This window comes from Diceros bicornis, chromosome 4 (assembly GCF_020826845.1).
Source record: "Diceros bicornis minor isolate mBicDic1 chromosome 4, mDicBic1.mat.cur, whole genome shotgun sequence".
Classification (NCBI taxonomy): domain Eukaryota; kingdom Metazoa; phylum Chordata; class Mammalia; order Perissodactyla; family Rhinocerotidae; genus Diceros; species Diceros bicornis.
In genome coordinates this window covers 64,576,025-64,603,540 of record NC_080743.1, presented here as the reverse complement: position 1 = coordinate 64,603,540, position 27,516 = coordinate 64,576,025, and the positions used below count along the sequence as shown (strand labels likewise).

Below are 27,516 nucleotides of genomic sequence, written 5' to 3'. Positions count from 1 at the left end.
AAGGCGCGGAGTCCGGGCGTGCGGCTGAGATGGTGAGGCCCGGGGTGGTGGAGGGGAACCTCAGATGGGGGCCTCATGTGTCTTGAATTGGGTTGGGATTCTGAGCGGGGAAGGCGAGGAGCTGGAGGAGGGCGGAAGTTGGGTCTGGGTCTGGGCTCAGGAAGGCCCAGGAGTGGGGAAGACACCCCTAGAAGAAGCAAGGGAAATCCTGAAGGGAATCCAAGAGAGGAATCAGGCGTGGGGTCGGTAGGGATTGAGAATGTGGAGTGGTGCGGAGCTGGGGAGTTGGGGAGAAAGGGACGTCCCAACCCTTTTCCTTCTGCCTCCATGGCGTGGGACTGTGGGATGTGATGTGGACAAACCACTGGTGAGGAGGCCAGATAACGGGTTATAGTACCTGCGCTGCCACTAACCAGCAGAGTGAGAAGATATAAGTCACCTAATGTTCCTGAGGCTGTTTTCTCTTCTGGGGTGTGGGCCTTGGGTACTCAGTAGGTACAACAAACATTTGCAAATGAATTCGTGGGGAGGGTACCGGGTTTGAAAGGCCCTGGAGTGGTGTTGGGACTGGTCTGGCAGGCCTGGGGCTCTGGGATGGGGAGGACCACAGGGTCATGAGGGTTGAGAAGAGAGCAGGCCTGGGAGGAGCTATGAAGGGGATGTCTGGGCTCCAGTGAGGAGGGTGTTGGTCCCTGAGGGCTAAGGGAGAGGAGCAGAGGATAAGTGTTGGAGCCTTGGGTTACTGGGAATAACCTTAGACTTTCTGGGGGCACATCAGGTGGCAAAGGTGGCTCCTTGAGTGTACTTGTGGACACACCTCATGCCCAGAGGTCACAGTTCCCAACCTCTGAGGACCACGTGGTATTGCAGTGGGAGTCCCCTTTTACTTATGCACTTTATTACACATATTTGTCCCCAGCTCTCCTCAGTGCTTTACAGGCACAGGGGTGTCTGTCTGTCTGTGAGGGCCTAGCGTCATGCCTCACATCTGAGGGCATACAGTAAATGTTAGTTTGCATTTTCTCCTGTTTTAAAAATTTCATGTTTCCAAGCTCAATTAATCAGTCAGTTGCACCTGAACTAGGGTTGTGGGCTTTAGCGCACCCAGATCAGGGCCGCCCCACCCAAGGGCCACTCAGGGCAGGAATATGGCCTATTGACTGAGCCCTTCTGAAATCCTTTGGACAGGACTGGGCATATGGGCACCTTTGGGAAGCAGTGAGTCAAGTTAGGGATCTCTGCTCTTCTGGCAGGCCAGGTGTGTGTGTGTTTGTGTGTGTGTGTGTATGGTGCTACTCACTAGCTTTTGAGAGTTTCTGGAGGAATGAGGAAAGGTGATGGTGGGGGCAGGGAGGCTTGCAATAGGCAGACCTCCAGGACTCTTACGAAAACAATGAATAACAACGTCCTCCAGAAGGAGAGACGGGAGCTCAGCACTGACTAGGGTGTCATCATCAGATGGCATCCCACAGGTAGCCAACCTGGTCCCATTTGAGGAAAGACGTGAACTGAGGGGATCACTTAGTAAAAGGCCTGGGCATCCCCACCTTCTTAGTAACCAAAGCCTACAGAAAAAGGAAGGAGAATGATGCTAAGAGCTCAAAGCCTGAATTTGTTAGCCTGCAGTGAACCTGTATGCAAAAGAGGAACTAGATCCCAGGAGTTCATCCAGGAAAGGACAGGCCTTCGTCTTTGTTCAGTTGACAGGTGTTACCTTTACGTCAGGGAAACTCCACATCGACCTGTTCCAGCCCCGTTCCAGCTCTGTCCTGCCAGACTGTCCTGTGTTCAGAGTGCGGGCACCAGGCCCACTGTTATGTTTTGTTTTCAAATAAAAATAGTTTTTTTCCCCCTTGTTATAAAAACAGTTACCTACTCATTGCATACTGTACAAGAAACATCTTAAGATGAGAATGCTTACCTGAAATTACTGTTAAACATTTTGGTGAACGTTCTTTCAGGTAACGCATTCTGGGTGCATACCCTTCATACGAACATTTTTACAGCAATACTTACATGTTTCTTATAATCTACTTTCTTTAAAATTTAATATGTTATGGAGATCATCCTATATAAATGACTAAGTCAAAAGCATCATCCGATTGACCAGCTAATCTTTCTGCAGCAGAGTCTCTCCCAGAGCCCCTAGCAGTGGCCGAATTCTTGTCCTCCTGGGGTGCGATGGTGTTTGAAGAGAGGAGTCAGCTGGGTCACCAAGATGAAGAAATCAAAGCAGGGCTGGCATCTTTATCTGTCCCCAGTCTTCATCTTCCCCAGTCGCCCTTGCCTTCTCAACTATGACAACCAGTTTTTTTTTTTTTTTAATTGTTGGTTCTGAAATGACAGTCACCTGGGAACTTTCATTTTATTTATTTATTTATTTATTTTAAATTCAGATTTTTTTTTTAATTTATTTTTTTCCCCCCAAAGCCCCAGTAGATAGTTGTATGTCATAGTTGCATGTCCTTCTAGTTGCTGTATGTGGGACGCGGCCTCAGCATGGCGGGAGAAGCGGTGTGTCGGTGCTCACCCGGGATCCGAACCCGGGCCGCCAGCAGCAGAGCACACGCACTTAACCGCTAAGCCACGGGGCGGCCCGACAACCAGTTTTTATCGGTCTTTCTTCCTTTCCTTCAAGAGCTGCCTCCCCACCAAGAAGACTAGATGTGCTTCTCTCTAGGCACTGCTCAACTTCTTGGGGATATTTATTTGGTCAGGCTGGAAATAAAACCAGCCCTTCACCTCCTGGAAGAACCTCTTGGCTACTGCCTCTGGCTCAGAGAGATCTAACTTCCCATTTCTGCTTGGTTCTTCATTTTTTCTAGGACTTTTACACAGTGACCTCCCTAATCCTTCTTGTTACTCTTGGCAAAATTGATTATACTAACCCTGGTGTTTGGCTTGTGGCTTCAAAGTCAGCATTTCCCCACTGAGGTTTTCTCAGCCACCCAATCCTGGAGCTCAGTGCTTCCCTCTGCCCTGCCCAGTGGCCACTTTTCTGTGGTCATCTGTTTTCCTTCCTCTGTTCTGCCTTCTAGGCTCAGGCAGTCGAGTATCCTTTGGGTAACTTCCTCTTGACCTGGGTACCAAGGTCGTAGGAAGGAGGTGATGCAATCTCGGCCCTGGAGGAACCCACAGTCCGGTAGACACCTGAACACAAGGGCAAACCTGCAGCAGCCCTTGAAATGAAATGGGAAAACAAATGCAAATTAATAATAATACTTCCCATCCGTGCTCCATAGCCCTTTCACATGCATTATTTTCCACAGTGCAGACCACATACATGATATGGAAAATGTGGTTGGTGGAGTGACCTGGAGTCAGGCAGGTGTATTCTGGAAAGGTTTCCGTCTTAATCTGGTCTGCAGCCCTCAAGAGGTCATCTTGCTTGGGTTCGTTCATTTATTCTTCATTAAATGCATGTTGAGCTCCTACTGTGTGCCAGGCACCGCACCTTTTTCCTTAATTATATACGGAACTCACACCATCCCTCATGATCCAGCATCTTCCGCCTTTTCCAGTTATTCCCAATACTTAGCCTCAATCCCACCAAGTGCAATTTCTACTCATTTTCTTTTATTCTATTTGCAGTGGAAAGGGGAGCAGTGGCTCACCGCTCATATGTAATAGCCCGTCAGAGTCTGTTATTAGGCATCGTTGGGGATGCTATATTTATCTTTGAATAAATCCAAGCTTTTCTGCTCTGTATTGGGCCAACCGAGGCTGTGAAGGGAGGCTCCCTCTGTAAGCCTTTTGCTGGCTGTGCCAGGCAGTGAGGGAAAGGGTACACACAGCGGGGCTCATTGTATGGAGCAGAGCCAGCAGGAGAATAATCGCCCAATTTAGTGTGAAAACCTGCTGCAGGTGGAACAGGTGCTAGGGGTGTCTGGTTGGTCATGGCAGATCAGAGAGAGCTTTCAAAACACACTGTCCAGTGTTGAGTGACCTGGAATGCATGGTCCATTTTCCCGTCTGCCGTGTCCGCTTGACCGCTGCTGATTCCCAGGCTTGGTAGACCCATATGTCCAGCCCATTCCCCCGAGATATCCCAGCTTAGAGAACTGTGGGAGATGTGGGCTCCTGCAAAGTGAGATTTGAATCCGCTTTAGATTAAGCATGGAGTTGTCCCACCATCCTCACTGAAACCACCTCCTGGAGACAGACTTCTCCTCTGGGGGCTGAGCTGAGGCTAGACTGACCTCTGGGAAAGGAGATTTCATTAGTCAGCATCCCTGGTTATAAGCAACAGAGCCAGAACTCTAATTTAAGTAGCAGGGAATGTACTGAGATGATTTTGGAGAGCTCACGCACGGACGTTACACCAAGGCTGGGAAACTAGGCTTGGAAAATGGGAACAAAGGGAGGCTCTGCAGCTGGAACCGAGGCCAAAATCACAAGCCAGAACTGGTCTGGCAAGGACTCGTGAAGCGCTGTTGTACCCCCAACACTGGCAGCTTTGGATGTGGGGTACTGCTGCTGGTGTCCTTATCAGCATCGCCCCAGACACGGCATGGCTGCCACTGCTGCCTTTGTCAGAAGGTTTTCCTTGTTCTCCTTCCTTGCATCACTAGTTCCCTATCCATTGACAGGCTTGGGTGATATGCTTGGCTAAGCCTAGGTCCTTTGTGCAGGCTTAGAAGGCAAATATCCCATGTTTTCAGCTTCTATAGTCAGAGATGAGCCTTGTCTCCCACAACTCATTAAATGGGGAACTCTCCAAGCATCGGTAGATGTGGTGTGGTTAAAAATGAACGAATGCACACTGAAGGGGAGTGAAAGAGCATGTAGTGGACACTAGGAGCCAGTTTGCTTGATTGTAGCTGGCAGTCATTCATCCTTCATCCACTGAAGTTTATTAGGCACCAACCACGTGCAAGCTGTGGGTGAGATGCTTTCCATCCTTAATGTCCTCTGGTCCCCACTGTAACCTTGTGAGATTGTGGAGACATGAAGGAGTTCAAATAGTAGTGTCAGTTGGGAAGGGGTTTTGGAGCTCAGGCTGAGAAGATTGGAGGTGAAGAGGACACTATACATTTCTGCGGAGGCAAACCCACATGGCCTCACAAGAGGATTTTCTTGTGGGAAATTGGGACCAGGCTGACAATGAGGTCATCCTCCTGCCATCCCCATTTCCTCCTCCTTCCTTCCATACTGCACGATGACGTGGCCTTCTTCAGCTCAGGGACTACAGAAATGCTCCTTTGTGCTGAGCTACTGCGCCTGGCCCCTACCCAGAGAACTCCCTGCTTCTGTGGGAGTGTCTCCTACGTTTCAGGGTTTACCCAGGGCTTCCCCTCAGTGGCTTTTCTGCATGCCCACCCACTTCCACCCAGCTTCGGCTGGTGAAGTGTTTACTTTGCCCGGGGTCCAGATGACACTCAGTACTGATGACTCAAACTTTCTGCCTCTCCCTGCAGCCACTAAGTACCACTGGCGTCCTGAGCTCCTCTTCTGCCACCTCCATCAGGTCAAGGAATAGGACTCGCTATCGAACCAAAGCCCTGAGCTCTGAGGTGGATGAGAGCCTCTTTGGAGGTATCAAGGTAACCCTCTCCCAGCCCCTCCAGGTAGGTGCCACCTGGAGGCAGTGACAGGGACTAGTGTTGCTTAGGACAAAGCTAGCACTTGGCAAGTCACCCCCCTCTCCCAGGTAACTGTTAGACGATGACAGAGGGCAGTTCTGAGACCCGAGTGGTGGAGCTCTGATGTCTAGTGGGGCCTATGCAAACAGGGGCACCTGGCTTCCTCCACCCCTGCAATCCTTGATTTAAAAATCTGTTGTAATGTCGAAAGGAGGCTCAGCCGCAAAGAGCTGGATAGTTGCTCAGGGAGCACCCCACAATGAAAATGTTTGAGGGCCCCTGGTCCGAGCTGGCAGACACTGAGCAGCCTATTTCCCCCTCATTCAAGAACAGCCTCAGAGTAAAAGACAAAACTATCCTCCTCTCCCAGTTGCTCAACTAACACAATTACTTCGCTTTGGCAAACGAGCAGGTCTTTAATTGTAGATGTCATCCAGACTAAGAGGTTGACAACTCCTTTAGTCTGGAGGGGGAGAGCTGGAGCGTTACCTGGAATAGCTTTGGTACACGCGAAGTTTGGTAGGTGAGGAGGAAGAGAGGCAAGCAAAGAAGGAGAAAGAGACATGGAGAGATGGGCAGCGAGAGATAAAGAGTGAAAAGAGAAAGAAGAAAGATGCCAGCGGTGGTGTGAAGACTGGTGTGAACACCCCTGGCGGTGGGCAGGGTGGGGAGAGGAGAGCTATCTATCCCTGCTCCTCACTATCCTCACTGTGAATCAAAAGGGACTTACCAGAGGGTTCAAGATGGGCGTCTTTCTTATTTAGCACATCCCCACTCTGCAGGAATTTTCCTATTGACAAAGGAGGAACCGAACGAATGCAATTTCACTTACGGACATTTTTGTTTTGGGTTCATGGGAAGTCTTCTAGTCAAAGTGAAGATAGATCTGGAAATGGCTGAGTTTTCCAGGATTAGTCCTGGTGGCTAGCAAAGGGGGGCAATCAGAAAAATGCCTGTTCCTGGCGCCATTCCTTTGGCCTTATTACTGGGTGAGAGTCCAGGCAGTCTGTTAAGCAGCAGTAGAGGGCAGAAGTGGCCTGTGGCATGACTGAGTGGTGCCCGCTTGGAAGCAGAGATGGGCACCAGGTGGCAGCAGCACTCCGGCATGGTCTATCAAAGTGAGGTTCTCAGGACAGGAGGTACCTCCACTGAGGCCACCCCCTGCCTCCACTCAGGATCACAGTCACGACATTAATGACAAGTGAAATTCTCTCCTGTGTTCAAAGGCTTCCTGAAGTAAGTAATTTCATTCTTTTAATTATCTAATTCCTTCATGGTCAGAAAATTTTGAAAAAAGCATATATCTAATCTGTATTCTTCTTGTTGAATTCTAACTCACTGGCTCCCTCATCACATTAGATTTAAGGGCAGGTTTCCACCAGGCCATTTAGCCATTTCTAACTTCCTCAAGAAGGCTCTTTTGGAGGATCAAAGTAAATTAATCAGCAGAAAGGATTAAAATTTATGAATATCATAGATTGGATGAGTCTGTAACAAATTGTATGGCTTCCAATCCACAATGTGGTCCTAGTGAGATAATTATTTCGTCTTTCATAAATCATGAAGGGAGGAGAACCTAGAGATCCCAAATTTTCATTCCTGATGAATGAAAATTCATCAGGTTAGGAATGGACGCATGCTAGCAACCTTTACCCCGTATCCATCCAGGAGTATCTGCATAAGTTGTAAAGTGGCCTTGTTCTCAGAAGAGCCAGTCAGTACAGAACGTATCCAGCCATGTTCAAGTGCAGAGCACCACGCTGCTTTCTCAGTGCCCTGGCAACTCTTGGTGGTCCTGCAGCCTGGGCCCTAGCCAGCCTCCCTGCCACTGGATGGGGTGGAAGCCCCAGGAGAGAGGAAGGCTATACCTGAAGTTAGGACTAGCCAGCAGGAAGTGGGGTGACCAGCTTCTGAGCCGTCCTTTCCTGACCCCATAGCCCCTGGCCCAGAGCGACAGCCCCATTGTGCTGCTCCGAGATAAGCCTACCATTCAGAAAACTCTCACTGCCCTGGGCTTGGAGCACAAGCCAGAGACCATCCAGCTCATCACCCGGGACATGGTCCGGGAGCTCATGTGAGTGTCCAGGGCACGGTGCCCTCCTCCCAGCCTGCACTTCTGCTGAGGACCTAAGCAGGGCGATGGGAAACCCACCTGGTGTCATTCTGTCAGTCCAGTCCCCACTTCTTTCCTATTCATTTCCTCCTTTTTATTTTGTGGCTCTCCTTCTTTCTCCTCCATCTTGGCACCTCTTGTCTCTCCCCCTCTTGTATCTGTCACTGCCATTGCCCTTGATTCCAGCTTCTCTCTTTTCCCTTTCTTCTGGCTGCTGTGGGACCTAAGGGGCTGGTAGAGGGGAGGTGCGTAGGGCTGGTAGAGGAGAGGTGCGTAGTGGGCCCTCTCTGAGCCCCCATTAGTGCGCTTGGTAAAGGGAAATGGTCTCGATGAGTCACTTCCTTTTGGCTGCCTCAAGAATCCGTAGCAAAGGGAAACTGATCAGATGCCTAATTAGCCCCCTGGCTGCTTCCCAGGCTCTGAAACCAGAAGAGGAAATTCCCAAGGGCTCCTGGGTTCCTTTGGGATTAGCTCAGCCTGGCATCCTGATTGGAGCTGCCCCCTTGCTTGGGCCCCTCCTGTGGGTTTTAGGCCTAGGTCAGCAATGTGAAAGGAGCCAACAACGCTGTCGCTCAGCGGTTTAGCTCTTGCGCGAGTGCTTCATTCTCTGACACCCTTCTCTGAACTCTGACTCCACCCGCTAAAAGCTTGAATTCCCAGAATTCAACGAGCCGAGGAGGCACACAGCTGGGACACAGCTCCAGGAGCCCTGGTGTCAAATGGCTAGACATGGTTGACAGCCCTGCAGCCAGCCCTGGGGCCCAAGAAACGCTTCCTTCTTGGAATGGTCTAATCCTGAAAACACGGGGGAGGTGAAGCTGCTGGTTATTTGTCAGGGCTGCTGAAAGCAGCACGAGATGCTGTCTCAGATTCAGATCATTCCTGGTCATTCCAGATCCTGGGTTGTTTTGGGCCACACCACTTAGTGAACCACAAGGTCTTGGCTAAGCCCTAAATCCACTCACTCTTTTGGTCCACCTCCTGGTCCCTTCCTCCTACTAGTTTTATTAGATGGGGATTCAATTCTTGCCTCAGACTGTCTGTGTCTTATTGCCACATGCCTGTTAAATTGCCTCACCCAGAAGCAGCTTTATTCCCACCCGCCTGCTACTCCCTGGTCCATCTTTAATGTATGTCATTTGTTTATAATCATTATAATTAGCTATTGGTTTGTTGAATGCGTTGTGCAGCTAGAAAGGAGAGGTCTATAGACGTGTCTCCAACTGTTGTTGATCAGAGATTTTAATTAATATTTAGGGTTCAAAGCTTCTCTCTTTAGCTGGAGGGACAGGGATGTTTAGGTTTCTCACTAGCATCTTGTCTGGCGTCCCCTTGCCCTTTTATGTCATCCTTGAGGAATAATCTATTTTTAAAGTTCAATTCAATAGCTTCATTTTGAGTTCTCACTCTGTGCCCAGCACTGTGCCAGAGACTAGGCTGACAATGTGCTTAAGACAGAGTCTGTGTCCTGAAAGAGCTTGTAATCTAGGGAAGGAAACAGACTCTTCCCAGTTGGCCAAAACACAGGCAGTGAGAGCAGAGCGTGGTGGGGCTCCATGGAGGAGGTGGTCTGTTGGTCTGGTTGGGGGGGATTGGAGTATGTGTACATGGGGTAGGGTCACGGACGCTGCACAGAGAAGGTAACAGATGAACTGGACCTTTTAGAAAACGTCCTTAAAATGTCTCTTTTTGGCCTGTGATGCCACTTCACCCTTGCCTGGGACCCCGTGTCCCCAGTGGACCCATAGTGCCCTTGGCAGTCTCTCCTGCCATTGGCCAAGTCCCTGTTGGAGGGTTGGCAATGATGGGGGCAGGGGGAAGAGAGCAGAGAAGCCTGCACCATGGTGCTGAGAGCTTTTCCTCTCTTCCCCTCCCTAATTTTGTTTATTCCTTGTGTCAGCATTCCCACCAAGGATCCCTCAGGGGAATCCCTTATCATGAGCCCTGAGGAGTTCGAGCGGATCAAATGGGCATCCCACGTCCTGACTCGAGAAGAACGGGAGGCCAGGGAGCAGGCCTTCAGGAAAGAGAAGGAAGCCATCGTGGTATCTAACCTCCCTGAGCCCTGGTCTCTGCAGATGGGGGGCAGAAGAGAAATGTGCTGGGGAGAGGCCAGCTTCCCACGAGACTGGGAGCTCTAGTTAGGGGCCCCTGAAACGAGGTGTGAATGTGTCCTCAATGAAGACATGTTGTAGAATGAAGACCAGGTGTGGGGGCCACTGGGCGGGAAGAGGGCCGGTGAGGATAAAGCCAGGCTGAGAAACTTCTGGGTCTGATAGCATAATGGTGTGAAGCAAAAGTCATATTATCACCTGTGGTAGCCAGGCTAGTGCTGGGGCACAGAGCACAGGGAATGATCCCCCACTGATCCACACTGGTCTCCCCTAGGATGCAGTGACCACACGCAAGAAGATCATGAAACAGAAGGAGATGGTTTGGAGGAACAACAAGAAGCTCAGTGACCTAGAGGAGGTGGCCAAGGAGAGGGCGCAGAACCTCCTGCAGAGAGCCAACAAGCTGCGGATGGAGCAGGAGGAGGAGCTCAAGGACATGAGCAAGGTGGGGCCTCTTCTTTCTTCCCTCCTCGGAGGACTCTGCCGCTCTCTCCTCTCATTCACACTCTGGACAGCACTGGCTCCAGCTGGAGATGGGGAAAGGAGGGGCGGAAGGTGAGGGGCTGGCTTTGGGTGGGGAGGAGAGACGGGGGAGAGTTACACCTGCCACCGAAGTTGCTGTGATCAGAGGGAGGACTGGCTTTGCTATGTGCTAGCTGTGTGACCTTGAGCAAGTCACTTGCCCTCCCTGAGCCTCACTTTCTTCGCTTGTAAAATGAGGGTGGTAAAACTACTTAGCAGAATTATTAGATAAGCTAATGTATGGGAGAGGCTTTGTGAATGTGAGGATATTACTTTTATTTTTGTCCTGTGAGTTCAATTCTGGCCACATACTGTGGTCCAGGCAATTGGGTTGTTTTTGAAGTGCCCGAAGTGCTTCCTTTAGCAGACAGCGTAGAGACCAGAGCTCATTTGAATTCTGTTTTGTTCCTCATTTGCATGTTCCTTCATTTCCTGACCAAATGAAAAATGCTGACTCCCCAACCCCTTCATCTATAATTTCTGTCTCTCAGGTAAATCTTCTCTGCTTACACCTCCTTTTATTTTCCAAAGCTTTTACTTTGTAGTTCTTATTGATGGCCCATGGTTTTTCATCTCCTTATGTGTCATGTTGGGCTCTTCCAGCTTAAAAATCTAATGGCTTGGCCTCTGCAAGTATTTTAGTTTCCCTGAGAAGTAGAACAAGGGGTTTTAACTTGGGATTCATGGGCCCCTAAGGGGGAACCATGAACCTCTGAAGTTGTATGGAAATTTTGTGTGTGTATATATATGTAAGTGAATTCTATGGAAGAGAGGGCCTGTAGCTTTCGTCATATTCCCAAAGAGTGATCCATGGCTTCCTGAAATCTAAGACCCAATACCCTGACAGATGCCATTCTGGGCCTCTCCTTGCACAGCCTAGCACTTAGCAGGAGCCTATAAATGTTAGATTTGAACTATATGAAGGGGAAGGGTGAATATAAAAATGCTCTTGCTTTTCTGGGCTTGTGAGCACACATGAACATTGCCAGCATGCTCGATAGTATTTCTCATCCCCTTCCAGCTTCCACACCCCCGTGGTGCCTTCCTCCCTATCCTTACTCCCAGACCTAGTGCCACAATTTCACTTTCACTTCCCAGATCATCCTCAATGCCAAGTGCCATGCTATCCGGGATGCCCAAATCCTGGAGAAGCAGCTGATCCAAAAAGAACTGGATGCAGAGGAGAAGCGGTTGGATCAGATGATGGAGGTGGAGCGGCAGAAATCCATTCAAAGGCAGGAGGACCTGGATAGGAAGAGGAGGGAGGAAAGAATCCGGTGAGAAAGAGGTGGTTTGGGCATCTCCCTCCCTAGGTCATTTCCATATATCTTTAGGTCCACATAGCCTTGCAAAGAAGGAATAGACTAGAAATGGTCGTTATTATCATCTATTATTATCTCAAAACCTTTATGAAGTGATACATAGAACCACAGAACTTCTCAAAGTTTATTTCCAAGATCATAACAGGTGCTTCACAATCTGGCCCCCATTCAGCCTCATTTCTCACCATTTCTTGCTATCCATACCACGCTTTTCCCTCTTCCCCCCACGTGCCAGGATTTGTCACAAGTTCATGACTTTTGTTGTTCTTTCTGCTTTGAATACCCTTCTCTTTCCTTTTTCCCCTGGAAAATGCTTTCTCTTCCTTTAGTATGTAACTTTGCTGTCACCTCCCCTGAGAAACCTCTCTCATTCACCAGGTAGGCTAGTGGCTCCCTTCTCTGGACCCTGTCACACTGCGTTTACACCTTGCATTGTGGCTCTCCAACCCTCTCTAGACTGTGCGCTCATTGAGGACAGGGTCCCTGTCTTATTCATTTTTGTGGTTCCTGGGCCTAGTAGAGTGTGTGGCCTGTGGTAGGTATGTAATACATGTTAGAATGAATAAATTCAGTCCCCTTCATTTTGCAGAAAAGGACAAATCCCAGAGCAGGTAAATTATAGAATCAGAGTGTCCTAGATTTAGAACACAACCATATAATACCAGAACTACCTCTATAAATAGTCCTTGTACCACACTGAATGGCATTTCTCTCTCCCCATCTGTATTCTGTTCTCTTGTCCCATTCATCTCTGTATTTCCAGTAGGTACCAGGTACACTATAGTAGGCTCCCAATAAAAGTTTATTTAATGGCTAAGCATCTCTTCATTTTCTGCATAAATAGCTCCAGTGAAGGAAGAATCCCTGCCTCATTAGGCAGCTTTGATGATCTGAGCTGGTCCTTATATTGAGTCCAAACCTGCTTCCGTGTAACTCTTTTACTCCTTACTCCTGTTTATTTCATCTGGAGTCATGAAGCCATTCAAGTGCTCTGAATGTGAATTTCCTACTCCATTCTCTAGCTTCCTATTCTAATCTGTGTCTTCTCTCATTCTCTCAGCCTTTACTCATATATCCTGGGGTCTGGATGCTTCCCAGTTTATTGGCATCCCAATAACACATAGGAAGTCACTGGCAACATGGATTGCAGAATCTGGTTTCTCTGCTTTTAACTGCTGAGTTAGGGCATTGCTGAGTGGAAAGACTTCCTCAGACTCAGCCCTGTCCACCGGCAGCTGGCAGTCTTAAAATGTGAGATAGGATACAAGAAACACAGCTACCAAACTAGACATGGGAGGTGGGTGGGAAGACAAGACACACTGGGTGATAGCAGACGCACTGGAGGAAGGAGAAGTCCTGAGCATTTAACTCTGAAGCCCTGTGAAGCTAGCCTAGGAAGCTGGTTCCCTATGATTACTCTGGGAAGGCTTGGGAGGTGGCAGGATTTCAGAAGCTCTTTACACACTGAAAGGGAGAAGGTGTATTATGACGTGGGATGCACTCTTGGGCAAACAAATGAAGAAAAGGAATCTCAAGTAGGGTGAGCCCCAGAACCAGGAGCTTGGAAGAGAGAAGACTGACCCCCTAGGACACTCTGGGGAAGGACTTTGGTCTGGGTCCATGAAACATAGTGATTTTGGGGGGGCACTTGTGAAATTGTTCCTGTGATGCGTCCCATCTTGGGGGTACTTTGGAGGGAGGTTAGAGCAGAAAGACATGGACCTTTGATTTCTAAGACACTGTGGTACTGTTCCCTTCAGAGGAAGACGGCACATCGTGGAACAGATGGAAAAGAACCAGGAGGAGCGATCACTGCTTGCTGAGCAGCGGGAGCAGGAGAAGGAGCAGATGCTAGAGTATATGGAACAGCTCCAAGAGGAGGATCTAAGGGTAACTGGACAGACAACGCCAAGTTCCACCAGCAACGGCAACAAAGCCCTCCAAGATGCTGGGGTTTCAGGGTGTGGACTGATTTTCTGTCAGGCACATGCTCATTTCACATCATCATCACCATCAACTTTCTGTTGCCACATTAGAAATTTATTTGGGCTGTGGCGCCATGCTGGGGGGTGAGCAGTGATTTGGATAGATGCTGTCCCTGCCTCCCAGGACTTGAGGTCCAAGAGCGACATATTCATGTGGATGGACACATACAGGAAATAGATGGCTACATGCTTTGCACAAGTAAACATAGGGATGTTTTATAGTCTTCTTTCAATTATCCAGGGATATTATACACTTTGTGGATGAACAGTAGCAGTATCCTAGTTCCAGGCTCCCTGCTGTTACTTCATTCAAAGTATCATTCCAATATCATTAATTGTGTTGAGGAGCCAAACCTTTTTTTCCTGTTAGCCTAAATAAAATTACTAGGCATATCCATTGCAAAAGAAATGACGACATACCCGCCCCAACCAAGTAGACTTAAAAAAATCCTTTTCTACTTGCCTTATCTGGTCTGTTGCAATATACAAAAGCCCCTGGCACTGTGAGTGGTTTGGCAAGCATTTGAAGCATTTATTCTTTTTTTCCCTTAATTTTTTTACTTTTGAAAGTTTTTATATACACAGACAAGTTGAAAGAATTGTACCACACCCATCAGTGCTTCACCTAGATTTAATGATTGTTAATCTGCCTTAGTTACTTGCCTCTTGTAGATGTATATACATATTTTATTATTGTTAAACTATGCGAAAGTAAGTTGTGGATATCTTGACACTTTACTACTAAATGCTTCAGACTGCCTCTCTGAAGAACATTGACTTCTGTGCCAACAATACCATTATCACATCCCCCCATCAAAAAATCTAATCCAGTGATTCTATAATATCATTTAATGTTTAATCCACATTGAAATTTCCCCAGTTGTTCCAGAAATGTATTTTCAGTTTTTTTTTCCAAACCAGAATCCAATCAAGGTTCACACTTTGCATTTGCTTAAGTCTCTTTAGTCTGTTTTTATCTGGAAGAGTTCCCTTATTTATTCACTTATTTTTATAACACTGATATTTTAAAGCATCCAGGCCAGTGGCCTTGAAGAATGTCCCACACTCGGATTTGTCTGATTGTTTCCTCACGGTGCCATTTAACTTGTGGAACACGTATTCTTTTCCTTTTCTCTTCCTCCCCCATGTCTGTGGAAGACTGTGTTGTCATCACCCAGTGCATTTGATGGTGGTGAGTGACAGGGCGTACTGAAGGGTCTCATGGGTGGCCTTACAATTATGAAGGCTTCTCAGAGCACAGGCAGTGTGGGGATCTGTGTGAGGGATGAGAAGATCGCCTGGATAGTTAAGGAAGACAAGGGGGCAGATAGCCTTGTGAACTGCTTGAGAAGAGGCCCAACAGGGCCAAGAAGATGGAGAGACCTGACTGAGTTCCTGACTCAGGAGAGAGAGAGAGAGAAAGGGCCAGGAAAGAGCGGTATGGGGTAAACATACAGGGAAACAGATGAGAGATGAAGACTGGAAAGTCCAACTAGATCGTGGGGAGTGGGAATTGGTGGGTTCACTGAGAAAGTTCGGGGCATCAATGAGTCAACACCATTACGTTGACGTTGTGTCACTGTCCTTTTGATGTCCTTCTAAGAGGCACTCCCCGAGTCTCCAGGAAATAACATTAGGCAATTTTAAGGTAGAAACCTGTGCCTTCCCAGCTTGGAACTGCTTTATCCTCTCAGGGTGGCGCAAGGGCACTTTCCCCACCTTGCTAACAAGATGGAGAAGAGGGAAGGGGGTTTATTGGGGGTTGCTTTAGAATGGCTTCAAAGATGAGAAACAGAGAAAGTCCTTTGGTTTCTTAGAAATGAAATGAGCCAAGAAAAACAACAGACCAAAAAGTAAATAAATAGCCTAAGAAGTAAGTAAATTAATACATGATTGTATGTAAGTCATAGAGGTCAGCAGCTTTTCTAGCTCTGAGGGTCAATGAGATTAAATAATGCCTAGGATACCAATGGCAGGCCTAAAACTGGTGGGAAGAAGGTAGGAAGGAAGGAAGAAAGGGAGAAGAGGAAAAACGAGTGTGCGAGTTAGAGTGGCGGAAGGGGAAGAGTGGAGTGAGTAAGAGGCAGGCACTATGAGTGAGGGAATGCTGGCAGCCTGACTCAGGCACCATGTGGACCTGGCGAGAGGCAGCCAGTGCTGTGCTGATTTGATTCAGAAGGCTTCCTGGAGGAAGGAGCCCTGAACCAAGCAATGAGCCAAACTAGGGGAGGGCCAGCTGAGTTGCCTTGGGTGAGTCAGGGCAGAAGCTGGGCTGAGGAGGACCTGGAAGGCCAGGGAGGAGTTTAGTCTTTGAAGAAATGGAAGGAGACAGAAATAGTGTGGGAGATGGGGTGACTTGATGGGTAGAAGAGTTTGAAGAGGAGTCTGAAATTGATCAGAGGGTATAGGCAGGCCAGCTGCACAAGATTCCAGTGCCCCTCTGCGCTGGGACCTGAGCATGTGCTCGGGCTCAGAAGTGGTCTGATCATCGGGAGCTTTCAAAGGCTCAGGGCTGGGAAGGGCAGAGGCTCCTTCCTGAGAAGGCATCTTGTCACTCAGGGTCACTGATTTCCATCATCAGGGTACGCAGGGTACTCTGATTTCCATCACTCATTGTGTTTCTCTGTGTCTAAGATTTTTTTTCTCTTTCTCACATGCCACTCACTTTGGTCCCCCCTTCCCTGCCTTAATTAGCAATAGTTTATTGAGTATTTGCTGTTTTCTTCACATTAGGCTACATGTTGTTGGGAAGAGAGGAGGTGTGACACATGGTCCCTGTCCTCTAGCTGGGACAGAATGAATGCATAGGAAATGAATGGGGACCTACAAGGCAGTGTATAATCAAATCCCAGGAGGTGTGGCACCATCTTAAGTGCAGAGGGGATTCAGAAATTAAGGGAGAATTGAAACTTGGGGCAATCAAGAAAGATTTCCAGGGCTGGCCCCGTGGCTTAGCGGTTAAGTGCAAGCGCTCCACTACTGGTGGCCCGGGTTCGGATCCCAGGCGCTCACCGACGCACGGCTTGTCCGGCCATGCTGAGGCCGCGTCCCACATACAGCAACTAGAAGGAGGTGCAGCTATGACATACAACTATCTACTGGGGCTTTGCGGGGGGAAAAAAAGGAGGAGGATTGGCAATAGATGTTAGCTCAGAGCCGGTCTTCCTCAGCAAAAAGAGGAGGATTAGCATGGATGTTAGCTCAGGGCTGATCTTCCTCACAAAAAAAAAAAAAAAAGAAAGATTTCCAAAGGCTGGAACTTTAGATAGACCAGGTTTCAAAATTCTGGCTCTGGAGTTTATTAGCCATATGGCCCTGGGCAAGTCACTTGGTCTCGGTTTCTTTGTCTGCACAAGAGAGATAACAAGGCCTGCCTTTCGGGGTTTTGGATGTATTTAGGTGTTAGACATAGGCAATATAAAGTGCCCAATGAATAGAAAGTACTCAATTAGGGCAATACTTATTATTTTAATCATCACCATTGAATAAAGACCAAAAGTTTGGGTTTAAATAGGAGAAGGAAATTGAAGGCAGGTGGAACACATATAACAAAGGACAGGATTTGGCATGACATGTGGGAGACACTGAGGAGAATTTTAAGAGCCTCCACTTCCTGAGAGCGTATAGAGATCCTCAGGGTCAGGGGCTGCCGCAAAGTAGTTGGATGAAGACTGCCAAGAGGCCATTCGGCTGGAAGATGTCATTGACGACCCTTGAAAGGACAGCTGTAACAAAGGACGGTAATGGAAGCTAGACCGCAGACAGTGCATTTGCTCCCTGCCTCTCCCTGTGTCTCTCTGTCCTTATGTGCCAGTATCTTTTGGTCTTGTCCCCTTCTACTCTGAGGCTCTCTTCCTTTTTCTGGCAGGACATGGAACGAAGGCACCAGCAAAAACTGAAGATGCAAGCTGAGATCAAGCGCATCAATGATGAAAACCAGAAACAGAAAGCAGAATTGCTGGCTCAGGAGAAGCTAGCAGACGAGATGGTGATGGAGTTCACCAAGAAGAAGATGGTAGAGACTTGGTTTCTGATGCCTGGGACTTCTGAGCAGGAATGGAATGTCTGTCACAGGTGGAGGCAGGCCTGAGAACTAAGGGAACTCCAGTGCTAGGCAGCCAGGTCTTCATTCTAAAATTCATGTCCTCAGTTCAAGGGCCTGGCTTCTTTTTGCCTTCATCTTGGCTAGTCCACTTGTTCATTAACAGAGAGTAGCCTGGAAAGGACACCCAAATTAGGGTATTATTATCCTTGTTAACACCTTTGATTAGAAGTTGGGGTAAGGTCAGGTGCAGGCAGGGAAGAAAATTAAAACTATCGGTGGAAGTCAAGTTTTTGTGGATTCCTCATGATGTGGACAATTATATCCCCAGTAATCATGAGTCAGCTGCTCCATACATTTCTTGTGAAAATTCCTATACTGGGCATCCTGTACTGGGTGCTAGTTCAGAAAACAGAGCCTTCTCCGCACCATAGCCCCCCTGCCCCCACTGTAGAACCTATAACAAATGCACCATGGCTCAGGGAGCAGCACTCGCAAACAGTTACAGAGAGATGCAGCTTGTGAATGTGTCCACTCATTCTGGGGCAAAACTGAGTAATGGAATGAGTAATGGGGTCTGTGAGGAATGAAGGGTAAAAGAAAGCTTTTAAGCATGCTTTAGATGGGGTGAACATGGATTTATGTAAACAGAGAAGGCAGGACTCAAGGTGGCAGGAAAGATGTTCAGTTCTTCATGTGTTGGTCTTGTCTCCCCTGCTAGTTTGGAGGTTCCATGATGACAGAGAACATATCATATTTCTCTATAGTAGTGATTCTTAATGATGGGCAGGTGTGGGTATAATTTGCAAAGGCATATCTGATACACCTATATACTCCAAATGCAAACCACAGAAAATCAAGCTCTACAAAGCTTACTACTGGCTTTAGCTTTCTTATTGGATGCTGGGGAGATGCAGGCAACAGAGTGAGAATGCAAGACTGGGGACAGAGATGGTTTGTGCGTAACAACGATCACACAACTACTGTTTATCGAGCACTTCGTCTGTGTGTAGGCTCCATGCTAAGTGCTTTACGTGTGTTGTCTCATTTCATTGTCACAGCAACCTTGTGAACCTAGTCATTGACTGATTCAAAATATCCTGAATGCTTCAATGTGTGTCCAGGTTCAGACTAGGCTGAACATACCTAGAATAATGCTATGTACATCGTATGGAACTCAGCCAGTATTCCTCTGAATGGGTGAAGGTGGTGATGATAAACCAATCATGTGTAGGAGTTGGTGAACAGATTGGCTGGCTGCAGCATGGAGTCTGGGGTGGTCATGATAAGAATTGAGATGGTGATACAGAGAGCTGAGAGCAGTTGTTGGGAATGCCTCAGGACTTGAGCAGAACTGGATGCATGGAATGATGAGGAATCACCATAGATTTCTGAGCAGGAGAGGAATATGTCTTGTCTTCATACATGGAAAGGTCATTGGCAGGAGGAGCTGGGAGAGGCTGGAGACTGGCAAAGAGATCAGGCACTTGAGCATGCCCACCATAAGTATCCAGGTATATCCAAGTCCTTCTCTGACCTCACAACGGTCTCTGTTCTTGCAGCCGGGGCTGCCGCTTCAGAGCTAAAGACAGAGATTGGTTGTGGAAGACTCCAGAGTTCCCTGCCCTGCATCTAGGGCAAGGTGGAACTGGGAGACAAGCTTGACACTCAGCCAACTGTGCACACAGCTCACAAGCAGGCAACTCACTGGGCTGCACAGAAGTCTGAGCAGGTAGAACAAGGGCTGAGGAACGTTCTTTATGGGAAGATCACATTTCCACCCAACCTGAGCCATTAGTCTTGTGACAGCCCAAGAATGGTAGTTGGGAAATTTTTAGGGATATGTTTGTTCTTTCAGAGAAAGAACAACATTAGCAAAGGGAGCTAATTTTGATGGTTCACTCCTTAGCTATCTGCTAACTGCTGTGGGACTGCCCAAAGCATGGTTGGCCACTTGCCCAGGGACTAATGAGATAACCTCCACCTGCTGTACTTTACAAGACAGGCAGGAAGGCACGGTTATTACTTCTAGAAACTTGGCCCAGTGGCCTTGCAACTTGGAAATTGTGAAGTAGTGGGAGGAGCACGAAGGCTGGGCTCAGGATACCTGCATTCAAATCCTGTTTGGCAGTTGACTAGCTGTGCAGTCTTGGGCAGGACCCTTGATCTCCATGAACATCAGTTTCCTCATCTGTAATATCTGTCTCATGAGATGTTGTGGGGACCCTCTGCAATAACGCAGGAGGAAGCATTTTGTAAATGATGAAGCATTTTACAAATACCAATTGGTTTTATGTCCGTGCATTGCTAGTCATTTTGCCCTGCCTCAAAAGGAGTCGGGAAGGGGTAGGGGAGGAATTGGACAGACTGTTGCAGGGGCTTGGTTTCTCTCTGCAAGGCTGGGGGAATGGGAGCTATTCAAGTCCTTTTCTTCCTGGCAGGCTCGAGAAGCAGAATTTGAGGCTGAGCAAGAGAGAAGCCGGAGGGAGAAGGAGAAGGAGATCACCCGCCTGAGGGCATTGCAGGAGAAGGCCCAGGATTACCAGGCAGAGCAGGTATCTATTTAGTCTCGGCTTCCCTTGGCCTCTCCCACTCCCTTAACTAGTCCTTTGACAGCCTGTAAAATGGCCTCAAGGGTGGAGATAGAGAAGAAAGGATGCAAGTTATCTAGACTTCAGTAGTCTGAGAATGAAGGGATAGGCCTGGTCCCAATGCTTAAGGCAGCAAGGCCTGAGCAGTGCATTGCGTGCTTAAGGTTCAAGAGAAAGCTTTTGGCTGCCACATAAAGAACTTTCAACCTTAACTAACCATTGACATGTATCACCAGGAGAAACTGTGGGATCTCCGTCATTAGTAGTTTTTAAAATTAGAAGCACTTGCAGGACCGCCTGGAGGTGTTTGAGATCTAGTTAAAGAACTGGGATGAGTGGGGTGAAAGGACAAGATGACCCCTCAGGGTATCTTCTGACCTGAAAGTTCTATGACAGGATTCCATCTATTCTTTCTAGAATAACCTTGCTGCTAGAGAAATTCATGGAGCTTCTCAAAGCAGGCTGTGTCCGAGTCTAAGTAGGTGTCTTCCTAAGGGCACCTGGTTGGTACCTGAGCAAGAGAGAATCCGGAGGGAGAAGGAGAAGGAGATCACCTGCCTGAGGGCGTTATTTTGCACCCTCACTGGTCTCCCCATCCTTTCCTTTCCCAGGATGCCTTGCGGGCCAAGCGCAACCAGGAGGTTGCAGACAGAGAGTGGCGCAGAAAGGAAAAGGAAAATGCACAGAAGAAGATGGAAACAGAGGCCAGGCTGCGGGAAAGTCGGCTGGAACAGGTGGCTTTCAAGGAGCACGCTCTGGCCGTCCAGGTGCAACGGGACCGAGATGAGTTTGAGAGGATTCTTCGGTAGGAGGGGCTGGGAACCTTGGCTTCCTTTCCTTGTACTGTGGCAGGGATGGTTTGCATTGGGTAGAGAGGAGCGTTCTGGCATGTCCACAGACAAATGAGCATCCATCTTGACTGGGCTGGTGGGGTCATTGTAACTAGATGGATGATTGAAATATTTCAAAGACACTTGAGCCAAGAATTTTGTGAGTAGAGAATTGGAAAATAGCAACTAGAAGTGTTTAAGGAATTGGGGATTATTGGGATTATTTACTTGGGAGCATTAAAGGTGTAAGTAGAGGTATAAATCTGATCCTCCTGTGCTCACCCACCTCCACGTCCCCCTGCAAGTTAGGGATGAAACTGCAGCAGGAGAGGTTGAGGAGAGATGGAGAGAAGGACTTCAAACACTAAGGGTTGTGAGTCATTGGAGCAGGACTTTAAGGGCGGTCTTTGCCATTCACTTGATGTAAATTCAGGGCTCTGTGCTGGATGCTATGGGAGATATTAGAGAAGACGAAAACACTGTCCTTGCCCGCTCATGTAGGAAGAATGTTAGAGACTTATATTTTGATGGACGTCATCTGTATTTATCCATCTTTCCTGCTTTGCCAGCTCTTTATCCTTTCATTTTTGTTCTCTCTGTTGGCTCAATGATCATTCCAACACATAAGTGGAAGCAAGTGTTCACATCTCTCACTATCCCTGCCCCCTTCCTCTACCCCCAAAGCAGCCAGCAGTTACAGCTGCTCTGCTTCCTACCAGTCAGTTCTGCCACCACCAGACCTGGCCCCTGGTGTTCTCCTGGCTCTAACTGTTCTGGCCTGTCTGGGAATGAGTCTCTTCTCGCTCTAGTTCAGGATCTATAAGATCAGAATTTTTCAAAAGAAAAATCAAACAAAATTTGAAGTGATGGGGTGGGGGGAGGTAGAAAATTACAGAAATTATGCTCTGATAAGTAGAGACTGAGGGGCCGGCCCCGTGGCTTAGCGGTTAAGTGTGCATGCTCCGCTACTGGTGGCCCGAGTTCGGATCCCGGGTGTGCACCGATGCACCGCTTCTCCGGCCATGCTGAGGTCGCGTCCCACATACAGCAACTAGAAGGATGTGCAACTATGACGTACAACTATCTACTGGGGCTTTGGGGAAAAAAATAGGAGGAGGATTGGCAATAGATGTTAGCTCAGAGCTGGTCTTCCTCAGCAAAAAGAGGAGGATTGGCATGCATGTTAGCTCAGGGCTGATCTTCCTCACAAAAAAAAAAAAAAAAGAAAAAAAAAAAAGTAGAGATTGAGTGGTGCAGTCCAGCTTTCTTGGTCTACGTGCTCCAGGTCTTTCTTGGTACTGCTCCAGTTAGTTGCATGCCAGACCAGACTTCCGGAGCCCTGGCCAGAGGCAGAGCAGATCTGTAGGAATTTCTGTCTTTGTCAGAACCAGGTTCCTGGTCTTTTATTGGACTGTGGGTCCCCAGCCTGTCCCCACTACCTGCGATGCCCTTTGGCTCTGTAGGTTTCCCTGCCCTCAGGGGTCGTGCCATAGTCTCTGGATACCTGGTGAAGAAGGCAGCTTCCTTAATGGCCCCAAAGATTCTGCCCCTGGGCTCCAGACTGCCTTTCAGATGTCTGCCCTCCCCAGCTTCTATGCCCTTGGACATCTATTGCCTTTAGCAGGCAGTAATAAGTGTTAATGGAAAGAAATTAATGTCCCACTTTTGCCATTAACCCATTTGTCTCTGCTTTGTTTGCCTGAAGCATATGTACTAGCCAGTTATTAAAGCTAGACCAGCCTTTTGGAGAAGTTCAACTTCACCTGTTGGGCTAGGTTAGCATCTAGATTCAGTGTCTCCAGGGCAATGTGACCACCATGGTGGATGTCTTCAAGTGCTAGGAGCGTCTCTGCCATAGCCAGCAATCCAGCTTTTCCTACGGCAAAAGCATGGCCTGCTCTGTGGCCTATATATGGACTTCCTGCTTCTGGATGGAAGGAGGCCTTTAACTCTCAGCCTGTTGACTAAGCAGATAGCTGACCCTACCTAGTGGTTCTTAGAAAGGCCTGGGAGCTTTCAAAAAGTACTGATGCCCAGGCTCCACTTCCACAGATTCTGATTTAACTGGTCTGGGGTGAGGCCCAGGCATTAGCAGTTTTTGAAAACTCCCAGGTGGTGGTAATGCAGCCAGGCTCCATGATCACTGCCCTAACCCTATGAAATGACCAAGCTCTTTCCCATTCAGATTTTCAACTGCCTGCCACCCCAGGGGCTCTCTAGTGACACATACAGGTCCCCTGTTTCCACTTTGTTTCACATAATGTGAAACAACAGAAAACTGTTCTATATATAGGAAAAGAATGGCAAGGTGAAGAGGAGAGGCTTCCTGCTATCATAGATGTGTCTGAGCAGTGGGGATTTGGTGTCTAAATACAAATGGGCAAGGAAGCCAGCAGTTCTCTTCTGATAAACTGGGAAGGCTCTGCAGTAGTTGTAGAATTTTCAGAGGTGTTTGCATGGTGTGAAAGAGCTGCTGGGAGCTGAGAGGATCCTCCATGTATGGTGGATCCTGGAAGATGGCTAGAGGGAGATGAGTAAGGGAAGCAGTGCTTTTGGTACCTTTGTTGGGGTATGAGTGACCCCAGGGGAGAAGAGCAGGTGAGAGGTCCCTGCCTAAGATGATTTTACATTTTGTGTTTGGTTTTTTACATCGAGAAAGAAATAAGATGTTAGCTCAAGATGGCCTCTGACTGCGTTTCCTGTGAGATGTGAATACATTTCATTTAAGTTTTTCTGAGGCTATCTGGTCTGCATCAGCCATTTCCCCCTGATATCAGAGTCCACGAAGTGTTCTTGTGGAAGAGGATCCTAAGAGGAATTTGGAGAGTTGGATTAGTAAGAGAACTAAGAGATATCAGGCTGAGTTCCTTCCTTCTTCCAGCAACAAAGGAGAGCTAGCATTGCAGACTTTATCACTTCTTTTAACTTCCTAAGCATTCCCTTTGTTGGTTTTGTTAGTGTCATTATTATTGTTAGTGGGAAGGAAGGAAAAGAGAGAGAAAGAAAGAGATCTTAGAACAGGCTGGAGAGGAGTTTTGCATTGTTATAAGAGAGCAGGAACAATAGCTTCCAGTGGGTAAAACCCTAGGTGTACTTAATTTGCAGGGCCCAGGGAAAAATGCAAATGTGGGCCCCTTCTTCAAAAATTATTAAGAATATCAAAACAGTGACAGCACAGCATTAAACCAAACATGAGGCCCTTCTAAGGATGCCCATGACATACAGTTGCAGCTGGGTGGGAGGGGGAAGCGTGCGCGGAGGCAGCTTTTGGGCTGATCTCTGAGCCAAGGGAAGAGGGCCAGAGTGTGGACAGCTGTGGTCTCTGAGGCAGTCCATTGGAGGAGCCCACCCAGGAGGCTCCCACAGTGCCTTTCCTCAGCTGGGCCAGCTTAGCCTAGCCCCCTTGAAAAGCTGTGTCCGTCCTCCAGGGCTCAGAGAGAGCAGATTGAAAAGGAGCGGCTGGAGGAGGAGAAGAAGGCCACAGGGCGCCTACAGCACGCCAACGAGCTCCGGCGCCAGGTGCGCGAGAACCAGCAGAAGCAGGTTCAGGACCGGATCGCCACCTTTGAGGAGGGCCGGCGCCTCAAAGAGGAGGCCCAGAAGCGGCGTGAGCGCATTGATGACATCAAGAAGAAAAAGCTTGAAGAGCTGAGGTGCGCTGGCATCCCTTCTCCCCAGCTCCTCACCACTTCCTCAAAGAGATGGCATGGCAGACTGGAAAATGTGGGACTCAGGGAATGAAGGGACCATGACAGAGGCGCTCAGGATGGCCCCTTCTCCTGACTGGTGGCTTACATGGGCTGTTGCTTTCTGAAGGGGACTCCAGCAGAAAGTTCTGGGACTGGTTCTTCCTGGCTCTCTGGGAACTCCCTGGCAGAACGCTGGAGACTTGACGGGAATGTGTTTGGGGGATGGATTGTGGGAGCAGGGTTGGGGGTGCAGGCCCCCAGTTTCTATAAACCCCACCCAGATCCTGCTTCCTGCTGCCTCCTCTCTGGTCCCACCCTCCCCCTTATACCTGCCCTGTGTTTCCCCTGCAGAGCCACTGGCCTTCCTGAGAAGTACTGCATCGAAGCTGAGCGCAAAGCTAACATCCTGCCAGCCACCTCTGTGAACTGAGGGATGCCTCCGTGCCCCTCAGGATGCCTTCAGGGGACAGATTCCGCCCAGTCTCTAGGTGTCCATAACTGCTGCTAACCTAGACATTTCGTAGTTACAGATTAAATCTATTCTACTTCTCTAAGGAACAGTCCAGCTTTCTTAATGTGTGGATGTGGCTGCTACAGGATACTGAATGTGGAGCAAAATCCGTTACGGTAGAGTCGGGCTGTGGGTGGCGTGATGCTCAGGGGCAGGGAATGGAAGGATGCTCTCTCATGATCACCCCTTCTAAGCCAGGTGGTCCCTTTGTCCTGGTGTTTCCTGGCATTTTTGTGACCTCTGGGATGCTGTCATCATGTCCACTTTCAGCCAATCTTGTCTCTGCCCCTACTCCACACCCAGTTCAGAGGCATTTCAGGGTAAGAAGTGAGAGATGCTCTCAGGGAGGGGCTGGGGCAAGAGCTTGGCTGGGCTGAGCTGGGGAAGGAGGTACTGGGGTCACCCAAGGCAGAGCTCTTAGTGGGCTCACTCCTATGACTCAGACCCCCTATTTGGAGGGGGTGGTGTTTGAACCTGGGGCTTACCCTCCTGTCTCAGCCCTCTCCTGCCAGAGCCCTTTCAACTCCAGGCAGTGCCGCAACGTAGATGCCTGCCCCGTCCCCCATCAGGGCATGCCCAGGACCCGACTCCTCACCCTGGCAGCCCAGGCCCCTCACCCAGACACAGTGGCCTCCCTCACTCAAGTGGCTGGGCTCTCCTTGTCCACCTCACTCGAACAAGTGGGGCTCCCCAAAGTTGTCTTTGTCTGTGTTAGCTTGATAACTCACAGTTATCCCTTTTCCCCAAAATACTTTTCATTCATTCATTCACTCATCCAAATACTTACTGAGTGCCTGCCATGTGCTAGGTACATTCTAGGCACTCTGGGAAAGCAGCAGACTTGGTTCCACCCTCATGGAAGCTTCTCATTTGTGCCGGTCTGCTCTTGCTTTCTCCCCCTGCTGCTTGCCACCAAATTTCTTGTACCTTTAGAATAGTTGCAGCCTTTTTGGAAGGACCCTGATTATCAGGCTCCCATTTGGGGCTGAAGTGCTAGCTTCCAGGGATGGAACCATTTCCCTGTTTTTGTATGCCTTAGGGAGAAAAGGCTTCTATCCAGCTCCCATCACTATGGGATTCACCGCCCCCCCAGCCCGTGTTCCATTTCTCAAATCCAGAGCCCAGTCTTGTCTCCCTTGATGGGTCCTGCTCTAGAAGAGGCAGAGGACAGCTGCTGGGCGCATTCCTAGTGTTTACAACGCCCAGTTACAAGGGCCTCAGGCAAGAGTCCTCTTTTCGTAGGGCCCAGGGAGAGTGGGCAAGCTGCTTCCTGAGCTGCTTCTTCCTCAGGACAGTGGCAGCTTCCTCAGGGTCTTCTCCACCTTCCCCAGCAGGGAAGACTGTTGCCTGGCCAACCAGGTGGGCAGCCCCACCAGCTGCTTGGGGAAGAGGCTTTCTCACTGTCTCTGCTCAGTCCCCTCAGTGCACCCTCCTACCTAGGGAAGCTGACACATTCCTCCCTAGGGGTCTTGCAAAGATGTGGTACCCAGCCTAGGATGGGAAAGAAGACATGGCAATGCCACTGAGGATTCTGGCACCCTTCTGCGGCTGGCTTACTTGCTTAGGTTCTCTCTGAGCATTGCCTACTGCACAGTTAATACCTGCAGGGACCAAAGAGCAAGCCCTTACCTGTTTCAGGGGGCCCTCTTCCCAGGAAAGCCAGAAAGGGCTGTGGGTGCCTGGAGTTTTCCCAGCTCCCCACCTAAGTCATCCCTCTCAGGCTGGGAGGAACCAGCTGTCTGGAGTGCAGGTCAAGAAGAAAGGGGGGTCCATGTCCATTGCTAACTTCTGAGCCCATGTAGAGAAAAATGGGCCAAGTTCACAGGTTGAAAGCAAGATTAGCACTTCAGAACTGCTGCTGGTGCAAATGCAGAGCTGCATGGACTAAAAGTGAGACTGTCTTGATGTGGGGCGGGGGCGGGCAGTTATAGGTTACACGAATAAGGTCTGGCTTTGGAGATGGGGCAATATAGCCACCTCCGAGCAGAAGAAGATGGTTTGGGAGAGAATCTCAGAGTTCTGCCCTCAGGGTTGTCCCCTCTAGGAGTTCTTGGAATTGGCCTATGATGTGGAAGAGAAGTTTGCTTTCTTCTCTCAGGATTCCTGTGAAGTCCCACACAGGCTTCCTCGGGCTTCAGGTCTGTCCTGACTCATCAGCACGAACGTAGTTCCTAGAAGTGGGACACTCCTGACAGCTGGGCATTCTTTATAAACC

The 27,516-nt window shown here is 48.8% G+C and overlaps 1 protein-coding gene across 1 annotated transcript; it reads left to right on the top strand.

The window, feature by feature from the left end:
• CFAP45 (cilia and flagella associated protein 45) lies at positions 1–25,340 on the top strand. Its single transcript, XM_058539553.1, has 12 exons — positions 1–32; positions 5,418–5,543; positions 7,520–7,656; positions 9,596–9,740; positions 10,084–10,254; positions 11,430–11,608; positions 13,414–13,543; positions 17,507–17,653; positions 20,122–20,235; positions 20,883–21,076; positions 24,530–24,754; positions 25,142–25,340. The coding sequence occupies exons 1-12, from the start codon at positions 30–32 to the stop codon at positions 25,218–25,220; spliced, it is 1,650 nt and encodes a 549-aa protein (XP_058395536.1). The 5' UTR covers positions 1–29; the 3' UTR covers positions 25,221–25,340.
• Positions 25,341–27,516: the final 2,176 nt, after the last annotated feature.

Excerpts from the sequence above, each read along its gene's own strand:
- CFAP45 (XM_058539553.1), top strand. Across the intron at positions 7,657-9,595 it reads GACATGGTCCGGGAGCTCAT|CATTCCCACCAAGGATCCCT; the intron begins GTGAGTGTCCAG and ends TCCTTGTGTCAG. Across the intron at positions 17,654-20,121 it reads AGTTCACCAAGAAGAAGATG|GCTCGAGAAGCAGAATTTGA; the intron begins GTAGAGACTTGG and ends TCTTCCTGGCAG.